At 41.0% G+C, this 21,059-nt stretch overlaps 1 protein-coding gene across 3 annotated transcripts; it reads left to right on the plus strand.

Moving 5' to 3' along the window:
* The first annotated feature begins 2,748 nt into the window (after positions 1-2,748).
* On the plus strand, positions 2,749-19,561 carry LOC124112988. Of its 3 annotated transcripts, none has more exons than XM_048398283.1 (10): positions 2,749-2,842; positions 6,608-6,640; positions 9,335-9,466; positions 9,821-9,875; positions 10,653-10,760; positions 12,051-12,227; positions 13,033-13,293; positions 14,045-14,449; positions 15,287-15,442; positions 16,326-19,561. In XM_048398283.1, the coding sequence occupies exons 2-10, from the start codon at positions 6,625-6,627 to the stop codon at positions 18,631-18,633; spliced, it is 3,618 nt and encodes a 1,205-aa protein (XP_048254240.1). In that variant the 5' UTR covers positions 2,749-2,842; positions 6,608-6,624; the 3' UTR covers positions 18,634-19,561. The 3 variants fall into 3 exon arrangements, with proteins under 3 accessions (XP_048254240.1, XP_046329161.2, XP_048254241.1); XM_046473205.2 differs by lacking the exon at positions 2,749-2,842 and adding an exon at positions 3,627-3,734; XM_048398284.1 differs by lacking the exons at positions 2,749-2,842; positions 13,033-13,293 and adding an exon at positions 3,627-3,734.
* The last annotated feature ends 1,498 nt before the right edge of the window (positions 19,562-21,059 follow it).

Raw genomic sequence — 21,059 nt, forward strand, 5'->3', positions numbered from 1 at the left:
TTTCAGAGTTACGTCCCTTAGACCAGTGACCTGGCTGGGACTGTTTGAGTCTGTGCATGGAGAATCACATCAGAAACTAGAGAGCCCCTCGCACCAATCACCCGCTGTGGTAACGAGACATGCGCTTTGAGAAGAGTCAGTTGGTTTGGGGTTTTCAAAACTAGCAACGTTTCCACCTCACATAAAACAAGTCCTATTGATTTTATAAGCGCTTACAGCGATTTTGTCAAAATTGATATCGGCCTTAGAGCAATCTCATTAAAATCAAATCTTTGTTCTCGCTTCTGCTCAACAAAGATCTGAGGACATCCCATCCACGGGTCACGTCAGACCGACCTTGCAGACTGACCAATCAGAAGGGACCTTTCTCGTGCTTTACGGCACTACTTTCAAATTGGCGACGACGCTTCGAAACATATTTTGACATATTCTCGATTACAAATTTGAAACCTTAACAAAAGAACATTCTGGAATGGCTAATAGGTCTACTATGGATTCTGTCGTTTAACCCGTAACTATCGTGCAGAATACCCCCTGTAAAAGTTTTCGAGGTTGCATGATTAGAAATCACATTCCGACTGTCACTTTCATATCTGGTAAGCGACGCTCTGATTAGTCGGATAAAAGGTCGTTCTTACGTGACCCCTAATGGGATGTCTTCAGATGTTTGTTTAGCGGTAGCGAGAACTAAGGTCTGATTTTAATGAGATTGGCCTTAGAGTTGCGATAGTCTGTATGACAGCCGAGACGTTAGGCAACCCTCGGCTAATGTCGATTTGCAGTTCATTGTTCTCTGAATATTTTATTTACGTTTGTCGCGGGTCCTGGACGACGATGTAATTAAGTGGACTAAGGCGGTGAAGATGGTTCTGTAAAAGGTTTTAATAGCATCAATAGTAATTGATGTTCAGTCGAGGGAGCAAGAATGTCTCTCCTCGGCTGTGGCGTGACAAGAAGTGACATTTGAAAGTGTCCACGTCACACCCCAAATATACACGAGATACTACTGGTTAGACAACCAGGAGTAAGAGATGAAGCGTACGTAAAAGAAAATTACCGTTAACTCCTGCAATATTAAAATAACTTTCAATATATCCGGCGACACGTTAAAGGTATAATTTCTGTCAATCGAAAAATAATAAACCAAACACAGTGTTTTCGGATCGTACAGTGAACTGTAATTTTGAGGTCAACGAATATACCACTGTATCCACAAAGATACCAAATGTAACAAATTAAAAACCTTTCTACATAAGCCATTTAGTCGGTGATTATTTTTAAAAGGGCAGATTCATGTTTCAATAACATATCTTAGCTAGTGTCCACACGCTCTCACACACAACGCCGACTCACTTAGTTAGTAAAACTATAAAATGCAATTTGGATAAAACACGTCATTTCGAGAGGAAATATGCCACTGATTTAGATTTCTTGGGTATCCATGGGGAACAAATACAATAACAAAGGCAACAACTCGGGCTGGGACGAGTCCAAATTTATTACCCGGGTACCTACCCACCTATTACCCGACCCTACCCGGGTACCCACTGTCGGTCTCAAGAGATAGGTACAAAATGTCCGATTGGGAATTTTTTTTACCAAAGCCCTGGCAAAACGTATTAAGATACATGTATTAAACAATCTGGTCATGCAAACACTGAAGTTGACCTAAGTTATATCTTTATTCCACCATATGAAGTCAGAAGGAATGGGTGCATAGTCAGAAAGAAATGCGAACATTCGTGACTTGTAGTGTAACCATTGAGTTCTAGATAATATTTGTCATTAAACAATATATCACGGGTCCGGGTAGTCCTGTGGGTACCCGGGTCCTACTCAGTGTCCACCAAACCCGGGTACCCGAGTTACCCGTCCAAGCCCTAGCAACACCCGTCTCGGTGAATTGTCAGAGATCAGTGCCCCTTTGAGACTGAAACACTCCCGCCAATACCAAATTTGCGACCACAGACCAATCATGACGCTGAACTTCCCCCTGGTTCAAGTGGACTCGATCCAATGCCGTACGTGCAGCACGAGGAACTCGAGGAGCACGAACGTTCCTCGTGATCTGCCTCGAAACATACCTTTGCCAGGCCCAGCTGGCAAATGTTGGTAAAAGGAGCGTTGTGTGTTATGAGTTTGAAATTAACTTCTTAATCGTACAACACCCATTTTATTACATACATCTTAATAAAAAAAATTATGGTTTTCAGTGGTTTTCATCACTTCGTTATTAAAGCTTTTTTGGTACAATTTAACAACCGGGAAATCATTTATAATTTACATTATCGTTGACACATCTCGACAAGAATAAAGAGTAAAGTCCCGCTGACCGTTAATCTATAGTTTGGTGATGCTTTCAGACCAACAGCCCCAAAACCTCTCACTCGCCCGAACTGTTTTGTTTGAACACTTGTCTACAAGAAAAGGACATATTAATTATGTTTTTCCCATATTGTGAGCCATACGAAGAAAACTATTAACATATGGTTGAAAGTCAAATAGTTGCTTCCTTTGTGACAAGTTTTGAGTCAATTGTCAAAGGGAGGTTACTCGTCTTACCTTACATGATCGACTAAGCGCAATCTTATTGTAATGGGCGCACGTATTTGACCTGTGTCAACTGTTTTCTCTGCTTCTCTCTACTGTGTCTGATAACTATGGCATTGCGCTCTCTCCGTGAAGATCCTGGTTAGAATTGGTATTTAGCAAGCCGTGCTTGTGGTGAGAGGCGACTAACGGGATCGGGCGGGCTGTCTTCTGATGGCTCTCGCACATGTACGCTATGCGAACGCCTTTAAGATACAGTATGCAAGTTGGCCTCATCCTCAACACGTGACCGGTCAGTATACCTTTAACGTAACATAGTGTATTACATCTATATCACTTAAAAACTCGGGCAATATATGTACGGCATATTAGTATATCAAATCATACCTTTTATTTTAGGATTTTTATCGAATTCTCTTTTGAAAGGTAAAACAAAGCGTACGCGAAGCAAGAGGGGATGCAGGGGCGGCATTCCCCATCCTCTTTCTGAAACATACTCATTATTTTGACGTATAAATAAAATCCGACGGCAATTAATTAACTGACAATTGTGTTTTAGCAAAGCAAAAAAAACCCAGTACAGTCCCCACACCATGGTCACACCCTACTCCATTTCATGTTGTTTTAAAACGCTGTGTCCGCACTTGAATAGCACATTATTACTAATATTCCTCCACGAATACTACAGAACAGAGACGGATCCAACGTTTTATAGTTTGGGGGTGGGGATGAGGCGGGGGGGGGGGGGGGGGGGGGGATGCCGACTTAACCCAGAATACATGATAGGCACCCTCGCGTAAGGTGTGTCATGCGCACCTCTTCACCCCATCTGGGTAGGCCAGAACGTAATGCATTATGGTAAAACAGAATAACTCCCGACAATGACGATATACACACGAACTATTTAAAACTTCTGTAGTATCAACTCTACACATAGCCACTGAATATCAAAAGTGTTTTCTCTGAAGAGTCTTTATACGAGTGACACCAATACGTTGAATAGGACGGCACACGGTGACGGCCATACCTGCCATTCTCTGAGCTGGACTCCCTGTTGCTACACACCACAGGGAGGACAAGGCGGTTGAATGGCGTAAACGGCATTTCACATGTAGACCTTGGTCTTTGAGTTACCAGGTCGGTGTTATATGTCGGGGAATTATATCGTTGGATATGTGATTATGGTAAGTTAAAGTTTGCTGTAGGATTATTTATATACATTTAATGAGGAGCTATGCTCCAGGATCTGCTTCCAGTGTTCGGTGTTTGTCTCGACATTGTGACTTGTGGGAAACTGAGACACGACTGTGTGTTAGCATGGACATCATCCACTGGCAGAATGACATGCACTTTAACAGTTGGGTTTACAAAGTGAATGAACTTATTTCATTTCCTACGACTGACAACTGGTCGAAACCTAGTCTCCCTTTAATTACAATTTGTAGATCCCATTGACTGACATTCCTGGTTCAATTAAATGTATTCGAAAAGGTGTGTTTGTATGTGTCTGTGTCAGCGTGTCTGTGTGCGTGTCTGCGTGTCTCTGTGTGTCTGTGTGTCTGTGTCTGTGTGTGTCTGTGTGCGTGTCTCTGTGTGTTCTTCATCTTCAAGGACTGAGCAGTGATCACAGAGACGTTCTCCCAAAGGTGTAGGTGCTCTTGTTCTTCTACCCAGTTCATTTTTTAGTTTGTGGTCACTCAGCCATAGCTGATAAAGTTGGGGTTTTTTTTATCTTGCAGTGTTCTAAATAGGGTTCAAGTTTAATTTCTGATTTAATTTTTCTATATGTTCTACGCTTGTTTCATGAATTTAGGTTCATAAGTTTATATTGAAGAGATGAGTGGAACGTGTCTGTACATTTTGATTGTAGGTCCTTAATTACTGCGGAAGATCGTAGATCACTTTCTTTTATGTCAAAATGATCTCTGAGGCAAGTGAATTTATAGTACCGTCAAATGTGTTGTATCGCAATAGTTATTGATTCATTAATAGCATGTTTTAAAACAATATTGGAAGATTGTAAAATATATGTTTAGATTTAATTACCTTAAACAGAAGGGGAAACAAACCCAGTAGTTTTTAGTGTGAAGACATTGTCAGGTATTCTGAATACCTTTCAAAATCCTGCCTGGCAAATATCAAGTACTTTATTTTTTTGATAGTGTTTATACCTCTACCGTTGTTGGGGTCAGTTCTATTGCCCTTCTTGTGTAATTGATAGATACAGATAACGTCTTGTGGGAAGTGACCACAGTTGATTACGTCACTGAATAGCTTTACTTAGTGGTCAATGGTAGATAAACTCAGGCTTTAATGAATTCATCATTTATGTTATCTTCACATGTACTCTTGTTGTTTTTTAGTTGTTGGCTACATTCAATAATGCCTTCTGCCAAGACTGATAATTTCTTCAAACGTTTGTATAGTGTTAGTTAAGTTTTGATGAGTAACTTTGTTTTGTTGTATATTGTTTTGAAATGATTAAAGGTTTAATTTGGTGTTCTCTGTTCAAGATTGAACGGTTTGGGCTTGTTTAGTCGTTCCAAATGTTTTCAAACTTTAAATGGATCAGACTGACATAATGATTCTAGTTTACGTCACTGATCCAGTTTGTGGGTGCGACGTTTCCTTCTTATGTCTCTTTGTAGCACTTCGTAATAATGTAATATGCTTGTCTAGATCATTGGAGGTTTGAGCAAAAGTGGCATAAGATGCCTCCATATTATCGTTAGCAGCCTAACACTCCCTATCATACAAGGGTTGTTTAGGTTGAGTGTTATGCTGTCAGGGGATATGGGATTAGGTGGCATCAAGTGTCTCTGGCAGAGTTTCTGTGATTCCTGGGGTTGTTGTAACAAGATTCACATGTCCAGACTGGGAATAGAAATGTGCAGGTACCATGCCTCACGAATTACACTGATTTGATACAGAATCAAAGAAAGACACAACACTTTTTTCTTAACATACAGCACCCGTGTTCCTTCCAGTCCGTGGGGATACTTGTAACTGGTCCAATAAAGTTAAAAACATTGCTTGTCGATCTATTTAAAATGCGTCAGTCTTCAAAATAACACCAACTTCTGCCCGAGTGTCATGCCCTGTGTATACTATACCTCATACAAACATGTTGTATCCTAAAAATAAAGTCATTCTGAACTTCCAAATGTATGAATCTATGGAGAATGCGGTGGTTCATTGTCCAATCTGGTGATGCTGACCTCTAACTTCTGTATATCTCCAACTGATTGTCATGGGCCGAACCAGCCTGACGTTTTCTTTCCGACATGGCTTCCAACATCCTGGCTCAAAACGAAGACACGTATATGCTGACAATACCTCGTATGGCGAGAATACATTCATTCGCTCTGACCGCTGACCGCGTCTTTTGTTATTGAAGCATGTAACAAAGAACAAATCAAACTGAATCCATTTGCAATCTCCAAAGGTATTGCTGGTATTTGCGGAGAGGTTACATACAGTAAACTACGGTTATAACGAATACGCTTATAACGAACTGACGGATATAACGAACTTACTTTTTGGTCCCGACTACTTGTTGTAGTCATGCTGTATATGTACTTATAACGAACTACGGTTATAACGAACTAAAATCAGTAGTCCCTTTGAGTTCGTTATAACCGTAGTTTACTGTATGTCCCCAAGTTTCGATCCGGTTCTCTCCTTGTAGAATGTTCAAAGAAACCGTAAATCTGCTCAAATTGAAAGAGTTTGTGAACAGTAAGGTTGCTGTCTGAGCACAGAACTCATGTAAGGGCATTGTACGGGACAGAGCAGGCTGCCTGTCCGACATGACCGAAGAAAAAATTGTCCAAGATCTTGTCCAACAGTCTGTCACAGCTGTGAAGCAACCTACTGTCAAGAAGTACGGAATGGTTGAACCGACCAACACCTATCTGTTATCCGTTCGAAGATTCCATAATCCATTAAAGCTGGTTATTGTAGCATTTGAGTGGAGGTTGACATCCCGACTCCACTCAGGTGCTACACATGCTATTTTTGTATTCACGATATTCATGATTTTCTTGTTCTTTTCCAGGGCCTTGATTGATCGCTATGTCAGACAAATCAGGTATGTCCGTGTGAATGAGTGGGTGAGTTTGTTTTAACGCCACTTTGTAACGTCACAGTATTTCAGCTATATCACGGCGTCTTGCCTTGAAGTGGGAGGACAGCTGCAGGTTTAGGTAATAACGGTTATACTATGTAAAGTTTCTTTCAGTAGAAGGGTCTTTGGCCCACGTTAAATAATTTCATTTAAATATTATATGAATTTTATGAATAAGATATATGTTTTATAGTAACAATGCATTCCTTGCAGCTAAAGCCTCCTTTACATATTTACAACAGTCAATGACATTTTGTTGGCGGCGTACTCATGTACATCTGGGTATTTAACTTAATATTGTGGTATTAGTTCTTGTTTCAATCAATTATCTATTATTTGCATTGATAACTGTTTGAGCCACTATTTAATACATTTCTTAAAATAATCAATAAATAGGCCATGTCTGCCACATTCAGCCAGCACAGTGACATTTGTAACCTGATTACCTATTCCTCATACAAATTTACAAAATCTAACATGAAAACATTCAAGAAATCCTGTCAAGAAATCAAGAATTTCCCCAGATGTCAAATGAACATAACAAAATAGTTTTATCTGAGTATCAAAAATCGTAAATAAGACTAAAACCTGACACTGAATATTTCTATGTATGTATATATATATATATATATATATATATATATATATATATATATATATATATATTCTTTACAGCAAATAGTGCTTAGCTTACCTTATGTACAAGTGAGTTAATACCCTAGGACCCTAGGAAATAACAACACAAGATACATATAATAATATATATTTGGACATAGACATCACCATACTTCCATTTCTCTGTCCCCTTGACAATAGCATCATTTCTAAAAACTAACATTTCAGTTTTCCCTTAATTCACATAAACAGCGGACTCAGTGTTGACATATTGTAAAACGGAGCAGTTATATATGACGGTTATAAAGGTTAGGGTAAATACATGTTGATAGGATTAAACACACTAGGGAGTGTTCAAATTAACTAGGGAGGATCATCCTGACACTAGAAAATTTCAGCCCCGGGATAAAAAAAAGGGTAGAATAATATTCACTCTTACACTTTCAGTCATTCGTTTATCGAGCTAGGTTCGATTCTCACAGTGCCGCTGTGATAGAGCTGGGACGTTGCTGACCGCGGCGATAAATATTATTCAGTCACTCATTTCTTCATCATCTTCATCCCAGAGGGTGTCAAACTGGTCACCTCTGGGTATTTTACACAATGTAAAGCATGCTGCGATATACCGGAAATAATCTTCAAAGAAGCATTTATTCTCACTCACTCACTCACTCACTCACTCACTGACTCAATCACTATCCAGACATGAACAGTGTCTAATGAGAGATGTTGTTTTTGTTGTATTATTTGTTTTTATATTATTTACCTTGTTGAGAATTTTGTGGATTTAAAAATACAAAAAATATTGACAGAGAACATTTAAATTTTCTTAAAATTGCCGCTGATCTTCGTAACACAACACCAATGTCATGGTCTACGGACAACCATGAATAGAACCACTGTATGTTAAAATGGTATAGACGCATTATTATGTTTTAGCATACAATAACAACAAATACAGAAATCCCCACATACTAGAATATCGCTCTTATTGGACCCCATTTTTTTAATTTACTCCATGGATTTGTTTCGTGAAAGGAATACGTAATGATGGACTTACCGAATTGTTTGATAGCACGTTTATATGTTCCACAAAATGACTGACTTCAAAGTTTGAAGTAATATTGAAAGATCAATACCTGCAAAACTGTCGCATCTCAAAGGGTTTGTACTGCAAAGAATTTAAGGGCACTTTGTCGTTTGAAACCAATAATGTATATAACCCTATTCTCAAATTGCGATTTGAGTTTATGAATATATGAATATAGATTCTTGTTCCCCTTTTGACAACTCCAACTTCACCTAGGAACAGGGGTGATAGGTAGTTATTAGCAGTCACTGAACCATGAAGTTTGTGTATTGAAACAGTAATCATAGTGGAAAGACACCGATTCTGTCCTCATATGGCCCATAGCCCATTTGGCCTGCACCAAGAAGTCTTATCAAAACACATTTACACCTGATTGCACTTCAGTGCTGTCCTACCTCTAGGATAATGTGTTCACCCATTGGAAAGTTGGCAATAAATGTGAAAAACAAACATTATCATAAAGATTTAAAATCAGTTTAAAAGTTTAGAACAACAATGTAAACATCTTCATCATTTTCATGTCATGAAATTACTGTTACTCAAACAGATGCCCAAAGCATCCATCATCATCTTCATTATTTATAAAGTGTTAATGGACTCATTTGAAGTTCCAGCTCAGGTCCACAGTCGAGATGAGACAATGCCCATCATATCATGGAAGTGATGCATTAATGTCATTATTATATTGTAGGCCATGTCGGGTATCTGCCACATGATTGGTTGGTTGGTTGTTTTACGCCGCACTAAGCAATATACCAGCTATATGACGGCAGTCTGTATTTAATCGAGTATGGACGTAATTTGGGTCGGTGACATTCTTCAACCAAGACAAGCGCCAATGGTCCTTAAAAAGATGAGTTGACGAGGTTTCACTGTTTAGTATAAATTACTGAGTCTCACTTCCTTAAACCGACAGTGCCACAGATAACACTAATATTGATGTTTTTCCGCAGTGGTTGTGGACCCTGACAAGGTGGTGACGGACGGGGAGTTGGCTGCCGTCATCGTTGTCTCCATCCTCATCTTCATCCTCCTAGTGATACAGATAGCGCTTCTCATCTACATCTTCTGTCGCAAGAAACGATGTGAGTATATCTGTCACTGAACTGGAAGCTGTCTCCAGTGACAAATATACTGTCTCGCATTTTTACATTAATTACTACTGGGCTGCGGTGGCTCAGGATCAACTGCTACAACACTAGCCGTCCGTCATCATGATGGTGTAATGTCGGAAGAGAGCCCAAATTTCGGTAAATTGTCGCCGGTACACCGGTCTTGGTACTAACTTCGCATTGAGCATGTGGACCAAGGATTGATCTTTTGTGGAATGAAATGGTGTCACCTTAGACTAGACTTATTAAATGGTACAATTCCGTTTTTATGCAGTGTAATTATATATTCAACTGTCTCTACCACCAAAACTTCTGATTGTTTTACAGGTCCGTGTTCGAGGAAGAAATCAGCGTCGGGCACGAAACCGTATTATGAAAACAGGTATGCAGTCGCCGCCCAGAAGGCTTTATGCATGATAGCTCGTGTTCGTTTTTTGATGTTTTTGTTGTTGTGTTTAACGCCGTACAATATCCCTGCACTATGACGGCGGTCTGTAAGTGATCGAGTCTGGACCAAACAATCCAGTGATTAACATCTTGAGTCACCAGGCCTGACCCACCCGTTCCCTTTTAGTCGCCTTTTACGGCAAGCATGGGTTGCTGAAGACCTATTCTAGCCCGGATCTCCACGTGTGTTGCTCGTGTATGGAATCTCGTTCCAGGTGTAAGGCAGTCATATGTTTTTCTGTGTTTCCCATCTCCGATCCGCTTTGAATGTTCATACTGACGTGAAATAACAAAAAAAAGTTTTTGTATTGCAATTTTCCCCGCCGCCTTTGAAAATCATGCCCCAATGTGATAAAAAATTACTTCTTCCATTGCACAGTCGAAAACCCATTTCACCTTGACCTTCCTTCAGCTATGTTTAATGATTATTCGTTTCCGAAGCAAAGCGACTCGATTTTCGTCATACATTAATTTAATGACTGGTACTAAGAGTTTAAACTTTAAACTGTCAAAAATAAGTTACACAATTAGTAAAAAACATATTTTTGCTTTTTCATTTGTTTCATGTTTTCATTTCGCCTGCCCGCTATCTTGGTGGATGAGATTGGAGATTGGAAAGAATGGTCTAATGAAGGGTTTTTCATTTTGTCACTTGTTTCCACTCATGTTACACTATTGCAGTGATAACGATGTTACATGTTACATGCTACAGGTATGGAGAGATCCGCTTGAAATACGCTACAGGGAAACACACAAGCTCTAAGAAGTCAGACAAAGTGTCTCTTATCAGAGAGGAAATCACCCACTGCGAGGACTCTCAGTAAGTGTTGTGCCTAAGCTTAACTAGAACCCAGTTTTCCACACTGCGAGGAAGTTAGACTTGATCCAATTTACACTCCACGTAAGTGTTGGGCCAAAGCTAGACTTGATCCCACTCTTCTACACTCCACGTAAGTGTTGGGCCAAAGCTAGATTAGACTAGACTCTTCTACACTCCAAGTAAGTGTTGTACCAAAGCTAGACTAGAACCCACTCTTCTACACTCCACGTAAGTGTTGGACCAAAGCTAGACTAGAACCCACTCTTCTACACTCCACGTAAGTGTTGGGCCAAAGCTAGACTTGATCCCACTTTTCTACGCTCCAAGTAAGTGTTGGGCCAAAGCTAGATTAGACTAGACTCTTCTACACTCCAAGTAAATGTTGTACCAAAGCTAGACTAGAACCCACTCTTCTACACTCCACGTAAGTGTTGGACCAAAGCTAGACTAGAACACACTCTTCTACACTCCAAGTAAGTGTTGGACCAAAGCTAGACTAGAACCCACTCTTCTACACTCCACGTAAGTGTTGGACCAAAGCTTGACTAGAACCCACTCTTCTTCACTCCACGTAAGTGTTGGACCAAAGCTAGACTAGAACCCACTCTTCTACACTCCAAGTAAGTGTTGTACCAAGCTGGACTAGAACCCACGCTTCTACAATCCAAGTAAATGTTGTACCAAATCTAGACTGGAACCCACTCTTCTACACTCCAAGTAAGTGTTGGACCAAAGCTAGACTTGATATCAGTTGACGGCAAGCTAGACTTGAACCAGTTTACACTCCAAGTAAGTACTGTACCAAATCAAGACTTGAACCCGCCATTTACCACGACGAGTAAGGGCGTGTTGTACCAAAGCTAGACACCTTACCGTCCACAGTTCAGATCAACGTGCAAATGATGGACCCAATCTAGAATCACGTTCATCGTTTGGTCGTGTGGACTGAGGCTCAAGTTTCCGAATTATTGTTTCCAGTATTTTCCTGAACAAGACTTTGCATATCTTCGTTCTCTTCATTGATAATTTAACGTTATTATTAGATTTGAGAGTTTTGTTATCAATGGTGTTTTAAATATAGATGGTCGTATTGAGCAATGACCATATTCAACTCCGGTAATATGTCCCACGCGACAGAGTATGGGAACTGTATTGTTTCTGTAGATGTGTGTAGCTTGATAAATATCTTCCAACTTGTACACATTGAGTACTTACTGGAGTACCAACTGCCATTTATTAGTTCAGAATCCAAGAAGTGGCTGTTTGACAGAAAATCTAATGTTCCTGTAGGCCGATCGTGCGTAAGAATGAAGATCAACACTCAAAGAAAGCTCAACCGCCTCCCACGCATGAGGACCTGGGTGATAAACAGGTGGAAGAAGACAAAGATGTTGGGGAAGATGAGTCGGACCCGGATGACGAGGGGAAGAAGAAGGATAACGAAAGTGATCCACCTGTGATCGCCGAGTAAGACAAAGATCAAACTTATATGTATTATCATTGACAAAGCAAGATGGATGGCAGTGCAGATTAGGTGAAGTGAAATGAAATGGGGCTTAACGTCGCGTTTAAGATTGTTGCACTTATATATACATTTGTAGCGACCGTGTATGCACGCGTGCGTGCGTGTAGACGTGTGTGGCTGCTTGTACTAGTCCGGACTTATGCCGGTTTATAGTGCTACTTCACTGAGACACCATGCCGCCAGCATAACATGGTTTTACGTCACTTTTAGCAATATTCCAGCAATGTAACAGCGAGAGACACCAGAAACTGGCTTCACATTATAGCTATGTTGGGAATCGAACCCGGGTCTCCGGCGTGACGAGCGAACGCTTGAACCTATAGGTTACCTCACCACCCGCTCTATCCAGTAGACCACGGAGGCGGTCACCATAGATACTGAGAGGACCTGACTCCCAACATAATGGGTCGCTGGTACTGGGTATGTCCTGTTGTCCGATTGAGTGGACTGGGATCACTAATTCAACCATTGGTTACTCTGATGTGTATGTGATATTGTCGACGCTAGTGCACAACAACATTTGCTCACTGATAACAGTTATACCCTGTCAAAATAAAGTATATATGAGATATAAAAGTACCGCCCGTCGGTCTGCGCTTGGCTCTGAAACCATCACATATCATATACATTTGTCAAAGTCTTCTTTGAAACTTTGCAAACTCAGCAATTCTGAAATGATGCCGTTTGTATTTATTAGTTCAGAACGCACTTATCTTCATTTTTTAAATAAAATCAATTATTGTGTAGGCCGCCAGTAGTTGAGAACGAAGATGACCACACAAAGGAAGCTCAGCCGCTTGCCAAGCATGAGGACCTGGGTGATAAACAGGAGGACCTTGGTGATAAACAGGAGGACCTGGGTGATAAACAGGAAGACCTGGGTGATAAACAGGAGGACCTGGGTGATAAACAGAAGGGAGAAGACAAAGATGCTGGAGAAGATGAGACGGACCCGGATGACGAGGGGAAGAAGAAGGATGACGAAAGTGATCCACCTGTGATCGCCGAGTAAGACACAGATTAAACTTATATATATCATTGACAAAGCAAGGTGAGGTGAGGTGAAAAGGGGCTTAACGTCGCGTTTAAGATTGTTGCACTTACATATACATTTGTAGCGACGGTGTATGCACGCGTGCGTGCGTGTAGACGTGTGCATGGTTGTTTGTACTAGTCCGGACTTATGCCGGTTTTATAGTACTTTTCCACTGAGACACCATGCCGCCAGCATAACATGGTTTTACATCACTTTTAGCAATGTAACAGCGAGAGACACCAGAAACTGGCTTCACATTATAGCTATGTTGGGAATCGAACCCGGGTCTCCGGCGTGACGAGCGAACGCTTGAACCTATAGGTTACCTCACCGCCCCTCTCTATCCAGTAGACCACGGAGGCGGTCACCATAGATACTGAGAGGACCCGACTCCAACATAATGGGTCGCTGGTACTTGGTATGTCCTGTTGTCCGATTGAGTGGACTGGGATCACTAATTCAACCATTGGTTACTCTGATGTGTATGTGATACTGTCGACGCTAGTGCACAACAATATTTGCTCACTGATAACAGTTATACCCTGTTTATATGAGATATAGAAGTCTTTGAATCCATCACCTATCATATTCGAATGTGTCAACGTCTTCTTTGAAACTTTGCACACATACACACACACCAACTCTGAAATGATGCCGTTTGTTTTTATTAGTTCAGAACGCACATATCTTCATTTATTTTTTTTAAACTCAATTATCGTGTAGGCCGCCTGTAGTTGAGAAAGAAGATGAACACACAAAGGAACCACCTCTTCTCAAGCATCAGGACCTGGGTGGTAAACAGGAGGACCTGGGTGACAAACAGGAGGACCTTGGTGATAAACAGGAGGACCTTGGTGATAAACAGGAGGACATTGGTGACAAACAAGAGGACCTGGGTGATAAACAGGAGGACATTGGTGGTAAACAAGAGGACCTGGGTGATAAACAGGAGGACCTGGGTGATAAACAGGAGGACCTGGGTGATAAACAGCTGGACCTGGGTGATAAACAGGAGGACCTGAGTGATAAACAGAAGGGAGAAGACAAAGATGTTGGGGAAGATGAACTGACCCCGGATGACAAGGGGAAGAAGAAGGATGACGAAAGTGATCCATCTGTGATAGTCAAGTAAGACACGGATAAAACGTACATTTATTTTTTATGAGGCAAGGCTCTAAGAGTACATGAGCCTTATGTCAGATAGGTTATGATATTGGAAACTGTAGTAAACTGTAGTTACACATATTCATATCTGTTGTACTCAGTCAAAAGGTGCCTCCACTACATGTAATTTCCGAAACTTAATTCACTTCAAGAGAACAGTTACAACAAATCAGTCCTGAAATAACGTTGTGTGAATATATCAGTTCAGTGTGGATGTGTGGATGTTGGACAAATAGTCCAGTTTCTGTCTGTCTGTCTGTGTCTCTGTGATGTGCATATGTCTGTATGCGTTTTGGACAAGGTGTGTGTGTGTGTGTGTGTGTGTGTGTGTGTGTGTGTGTGTGTGTGTGTGTGTGTGTGTGTGTGTGTGTTTCTCTCTCTCTCTCTCTCTCTCTCTCTCTCTCTCTCTCTAACTATAGTGTAAAACTTCTCTCTGCTGTTATTTAAAACTATCAGCATTGGAAATGCAAAGCGTTTGCTTAAGTAAATTCGTCCCTCAATACTGAATCAAGTCAGCGTAAAAAAAACATGGACATTGATGTCGGTGTCTTTACAGAGCCATCAGTATCTCCTTCCTGAAGTATTGTGTTGAGCTCAAATAAGTTAACGATTTTAGCAAGTTGCATGTGTCCTGTGTCGGTCAACTCATCAAACAAGAGAGACTCCTTTCTGAATTATTGTGTTGAGCTCAAATAAGTTAACGTTTTTAGCAAGTTGCATGTGTCCTGTGTCGGTCTACAGATCAAACAAGAGAGGCTTCTGATTACCCAGTGTCCTTTACAACATGTATCTGTACTGTAGGCTTGCAGCGTTTGATGAGGAGGGTCAAGAGGAGGAAGACACACCAGAGGGTTCAACGTCCAGGTCCTCAGTGACCTCCAGTGTAACGTCACTCCAGTCCCATGTACACGTAACGTTACCAGGGCAATCTGGCGGGGAGGATGTTCCAATTGTTTTGTAAGTATAAAAAAGGGTTTCAACTTGTAAAGGTCTCATGGATGTACCGTTATGTGACCACATGTTTTGAATCGTTGTCCCATTGTAATGTGTAATCGCCGTCATGGTTTAGTGGTATCAACGTCTAGCTGCACCGCCTGGGTCATATATACAGACGTTAACAGATGAACCCAGGACACTGATGAAGTTGAAACTTCACATGACTACCAACTGTATTTCAAAAATTGAAATATAAATCCGATTTATAAGACAAAGGGTAATGAAATTCGGTATATATTTAGTAAGGAGTGGGACTTTGATATTTGAACCTTTGCTTATTACTCAAACTGCATTTCCTTTCACTTTAAAAATATTCTCCTCGGAAATCTCTGAACCAATAACGGTGAAACTTCACATTCGAGTTCCCACAAAAGATGTCACCTTAATTCGCCCAAGATGTTCGAGTCCGAGTTTCAATATGGCCGCGATAGTAGCCATTTTGAAAACATTTTTATGTCTGTTACTCAGCTATTTTTGTTCAATTTGTAATGAAATCTGACATATAAGTAGTCAGTAGTGGGGCGCAACCCAAATGTTAACTCTGTTTTATGGCGATATTTCTATTTTGACTTTGTTTTGCAAGTTGTTTTTATTTTGTGACCGTCTTTGTTGACATTTACAACTGTTGACTATGTATTCGGATGAGCTACACCACCGTACCATTACTTCTATAATAATACCAAATTAAATACAAAATATAATAGAGACACAAATAGTTTTGTCTGTCATTGTCAAATTATAATGGATTAAACATTTTGGGGATATCTTAATGTCATTTTGTCATGTCAATGTTTGAGTTATCAAGTACACTAATACCTTGCTGTCCCTTCCATCATTCGAACAGGAGAAGTCTGAGAAGAGGGACGTTCCGACCACCGATATCGGAGTATTCCAAAGGGTTGCCTTCCGACTTGCCACGGTTCTCCCTTCCGCCCAGGGGGATTATTGACGCATGGATAGACCCACCGCAGGAGGTCACGAAAGAAAGTAAACCACATGACAAGCTGTGGACACTGGAAGACCTACAGGGTGATGAGGACCAGGGCTATAGTGATGCAAGGAAACAGAAGGGTTCGGGTCATGACTTGAATGGTAGTGAAACCACTGGGAGCTATGAGACAGAAGAAGGATCAGGCGATGATGTGAAGAATGGTATGGGGTTAAATGGAAGGCCAGGTGTTTATCCTGCAAAAGGTCTAACAGGAGCTGATGGATTTGTCGGAGGAAATGGCAGAGGAACTGATGGAGGAACTGGAGGAAGAACCGGTAGAAGAACTGACGGAGGACCTGCTGGAGAAACTGGTAGAGGAACTGATGGACGAAACGGTGGAAAGGCCGGTAGAGGAACTGATGGACGAACCGGTAGAGGAACTAGCGGACCTGCTGGGGAAACTGATGGACGAACTGGTGGAAAGGCTGGTAGGGGAATTGATGGAGGACCTGCTGGAGAAACCGGTAGAGGAACTGATGGACGAACCGGTGGAAAGGCTGGTAGAGGAACTGATGGAGGACCTGCTGGAGAAACCGGTAGAGGAACTGGTAAAGTAACTGGTGAAGGAACTGATGGAGGAATGGGTGGAGAAAGTGGTGCAGGAACTGGCCATCAAGGCAAAGGTGAGAATGGCAATAAAGGTAGAGGCAACAAGAAGAACAGAAATACAAATGCAAAGGATCCCACATCACAGGGTGAAGGCAAAGATGTCAATGAGAACAGGGGAAATGACAAACATCATCGCGGTCCAAATAATGGTAAACAGATGACAAGTGGTAAAGAAAGTATCATTCCTCTCGGCAAAGAAAATGATTCTTGGTCTGGGAGAGGGGACAGCATCAAGAAACCCAATGACAAAGCGAAACGCACATTGAATGAAGATGAAGAAAAGTTTGGCGTTGGTTTTCCTATAGGTGCCGGACAAAGACAGGGAGTGAATGACGGTGACTCTGGATTTGGCCGTGGCGAGTCCAGCACTGACGGAAGTCTGAAGGGTAGAAGAGTGGAGGGGGGCTACATTATTGATGATGAAGACAACGTCAGTTATGTTGGTGAGGATGGAAAGCAGTACTGGCCGGACGGGAAGGGACGATACAGGGGTATGGAGCAGTGGTATGATACGGAAGACTCTACAGCTGCTGATATGAACCTTGAAGATCTTGAGTTTGATGATAGGAATCAAATAATCAAACCTGGCGGTTTTGAATCCAGCCATCTGCCAAACTCAACTGCACTGCCCAGACATCCTAACACCAAGATAGCATTTGAAAACGAGACACACAAAGATGGCCCATCTAGAACACGACCAGGGAAAAGAGTAGGCCCATATGATAAGAACAATATGAATACAAAAGCGGGGAGTGTTCCTAAAGGGACCAAACATGATTCGGATCACAAAAGGAACACTAAGGGTGCGCTACCAGGGACACAGAGTGAAATGGACAATAGTAATGCTGGTAGCAGCCGGGGGAAATCACTAAAAGGTTCGGGTGGTGTCATGACAAATTCTGACGTTGGTAAGAAAGCGTCAAGTGTTGGGATGTCCCGAGCTGAAGGACACCTCTCAGGGGAAGATGAGAGTTCGGATTCATGTTATGGATATCGTACTTTAGGAAGGCCGCCTATTAGAGATGATCAGACCGGAAAGACAAGGTGGGACATGAATACCATTGCTACTTTTGACTCAGACAGAGATAAGTTGAATTCTCGGGGAGTCAGACTGGGGCGTGGATTACCTACAGACGCTATCGTTGAAGACGAGGGAGAAGATAGTGATGAGGAGGTAGAGTATTTTAAGTCTGGTTCTTTAAGGGTAAAACGCTATAAGAAGAAGGGGAGGAGGGAAATGGGAGAAGCAAAAGAGCAGTACCAAGACGAAGAAGACATCGTCGGTTCTCGGGAAACAAGAACTCTTAGAATACGTTTGAGAAGAGGAACTGGCCACGATGAACAGGAGGTGCCTGAAGAGGTTGTTCCTGGTGGACAGACAGAGGGGGCGAGGAAGAGGAGGAGGAGGAGGCGAGGAAGACGAAATGAGGACAAACAGGTGCGAGGGCCGAAGGTTGGATATCAGTGGGATGCCTACCTACAGTACTACGGTGATGATATGTATTCACTCTTGAAAATGATTTTCATGGAGTCCGATGATGACTATCGATAGCCAGACCATCTCCCTCAGGGTGCCTATATGGGTTCCTAGAGTATTTATCAAAAGAAATTAATATATTTTCGTTTGTGCCACAATACTGTCAATACTGGAAGTATTGTGGGCTAACAGACATGACTAGTAGGGCCACGTACTTAACATGTGGCTCTAATTTACGACAAAACGTAATGGTATAATGACATGATCACTACTTATATGCAGTAGCATTTTGCCAGTATCTGTGCTTGGTAAACTAGCCATAAATGTAGCGTTCGCAAGGTATCCTGCGTTTACAAATTGTCTCATAAGGGACCGACTACTGAATATTCTTGCGGAGGGTGTCAGTCACTGCTTCAGAACCCTTCCACTCCAGATTCACACATGTATATAGGAAAAACTAGTTTTATCATATCAGACGTCCATGTATTTATTTCATAACCCATAGTAAGCAGTGATTGACACGTCATCTCAAAGCCGAACTGTGATATTAATATACGCCGACGTAAACCCATACACCCTTCGTAAACAACGCCGTGGAAACTATATTAGGCTCTACAAATCTTTTGGATTTTGAGATAGTCACTGTGATACTAATAATCACCCTAATCATATAGAATAGAAGTAGAAACCACGTGAAGAGTTTCTGCCATGTTGTACATACTGTATGCATATACGTGGGGTTCCCGTTAGTGCCAAAGGATTGTAAATACAGTGTCGTCGTCGTTATAAACTAATTATCTCGTCTTTCGATTATTGGAGTACTTTAGTTAAGTTAAGAACATTGTTTTATGTTTTCTCTCTCTTTTACTGATGTATTATTGTTATAATATGTAATTTAATAGTTAAATAATGTGCGAAATATATCTTGTTCTTAATATGCGTGTCCTGTTTACTCTTGTGGGGATTTACAAGTTGTTAAATGTGTATTAATACATGCATTATTATCCAAGGGCAGAACAGAGTAAAGCGTTTGCTTTTCGGATTTGATAACGAAAATAATAAAGTATTAGACCATAAGATTAAATATTCTTGTTATCCAGCATGCATAAATTGCACTTAAAACACCTAATACTTCAATTCTGTTAACTTTCCTTACTTTGACACAGCGCAGGTGTATTGTACTCCCTGTGTCCAGAATAATTTGGTTACTATGATCTCAATTTGCAAATACAACAACGAGGTTTAAGGAAGTTTTAAAGTCGTGGTGCAAGTCATACAAACACTTCCCTTGTGTCACGCAGTCTAAGGGAGGCAACTCGGATTTTACTGTGTGTTTGGGCGCGAACAGCCTGTGTAAAAGTCAGTGTCTTTAAATACCACTCCAGTGCTACATACAAACAGTTCATTCACAACTGAATGGTTCAACCATAGATCAAACAACTCCTGGGGAACATACACGACAATTCATCTTTCGATCTCATTTTTGAAAGATGAAAAGCTTGAAAGCTCAACACCGCATCCTACTTGTCACTTCCGAAATTATTTGTTTTCGATGGAAACTAGAAAGCGCAAAACTTGCTCCAACTTCTGACTTCCGTATACAGTTTTTGAGAGATGGAAAGCTCGAAAGGTCTCCTTAGCGTCTCGTTTCCGAGACCCGCAAAGATGTTTTAGGAAATAGAAACCATAATAGCTTGACTTGGCTGCTAACTTTAAACATTATATTTCATAGTTTGGGAAGCAAATGTTACGATGGCCACATTTTCGTTAATGAACTACCTTCTGTCAGAAATGAGAAAGATGATATTTTACGACATACTTTCTCGTTTTCAACACTTTTTGAAGCTCATTGCACGCGCTTTATTTCACTATAGATTTTGAGGAGAAATTTAGACATTGTCAAAGTGAATCTAGTTTTATAATCTATAAATTATAAAGAGATAACTCGAAACATTTCATCAAGATCTAGTAAGTTTAAAATTATTTTATATTACGAAAATAGCATGACGTTTAAAAATGAAAAAAAGTCAACGAATGCTAACGGCTGAGATATACGTAAGTGGGCCATATTGTATCGTACAAATACAAGATATGACTCGTGTCCTTCGGAATTACAAACGGTTATAAATACTGAGTTTTTTGCCAGCCTAGAGACATGTACAAGTGTTAATAATAAGCCTTGTTATTTTTTAAAACAACGCCAAAAAACGAAACACTTTGGATGTGATAACCATGTTGTAAACATACACCCAATTTATTCCAAGTATTGAAGCATTTAAATTGTCACAGATCATATAACCGTGATTCACCTGTCAGACAACGTCCTGAGAGTAACCGTTAGTTGATAACCACGTGAACGTTCAGACTTGTTAGTCTCCTATCAGACAACGTCCTGAGAGTAACCGTTAGTTGATAACCACGTGAACGTTCGGACTTATTAGTCCCCTGTCAGACAACGTCCTGAGAGTAACCGTAAGTTGATAACCACGTGAACGTTCGGA

The sequence above is a fragment of the Haliotis rufescens genome, unplaced genomic scaffold (assembly GCF_023055435.1).
Source record: "Haliotis rufescens isolate VD_foot unplaced genomic scaffold, xgHalRufe1.0.p SCAF_18, whole genome shotgun sequence".
In the NCBI taxonomy this organism is placed as follows: Eukaryota; Metazoa; Mollusca; class Gastropoda; order Lepetellida; family Haliotidae; genus Haliotis; species Haliotis rufescens.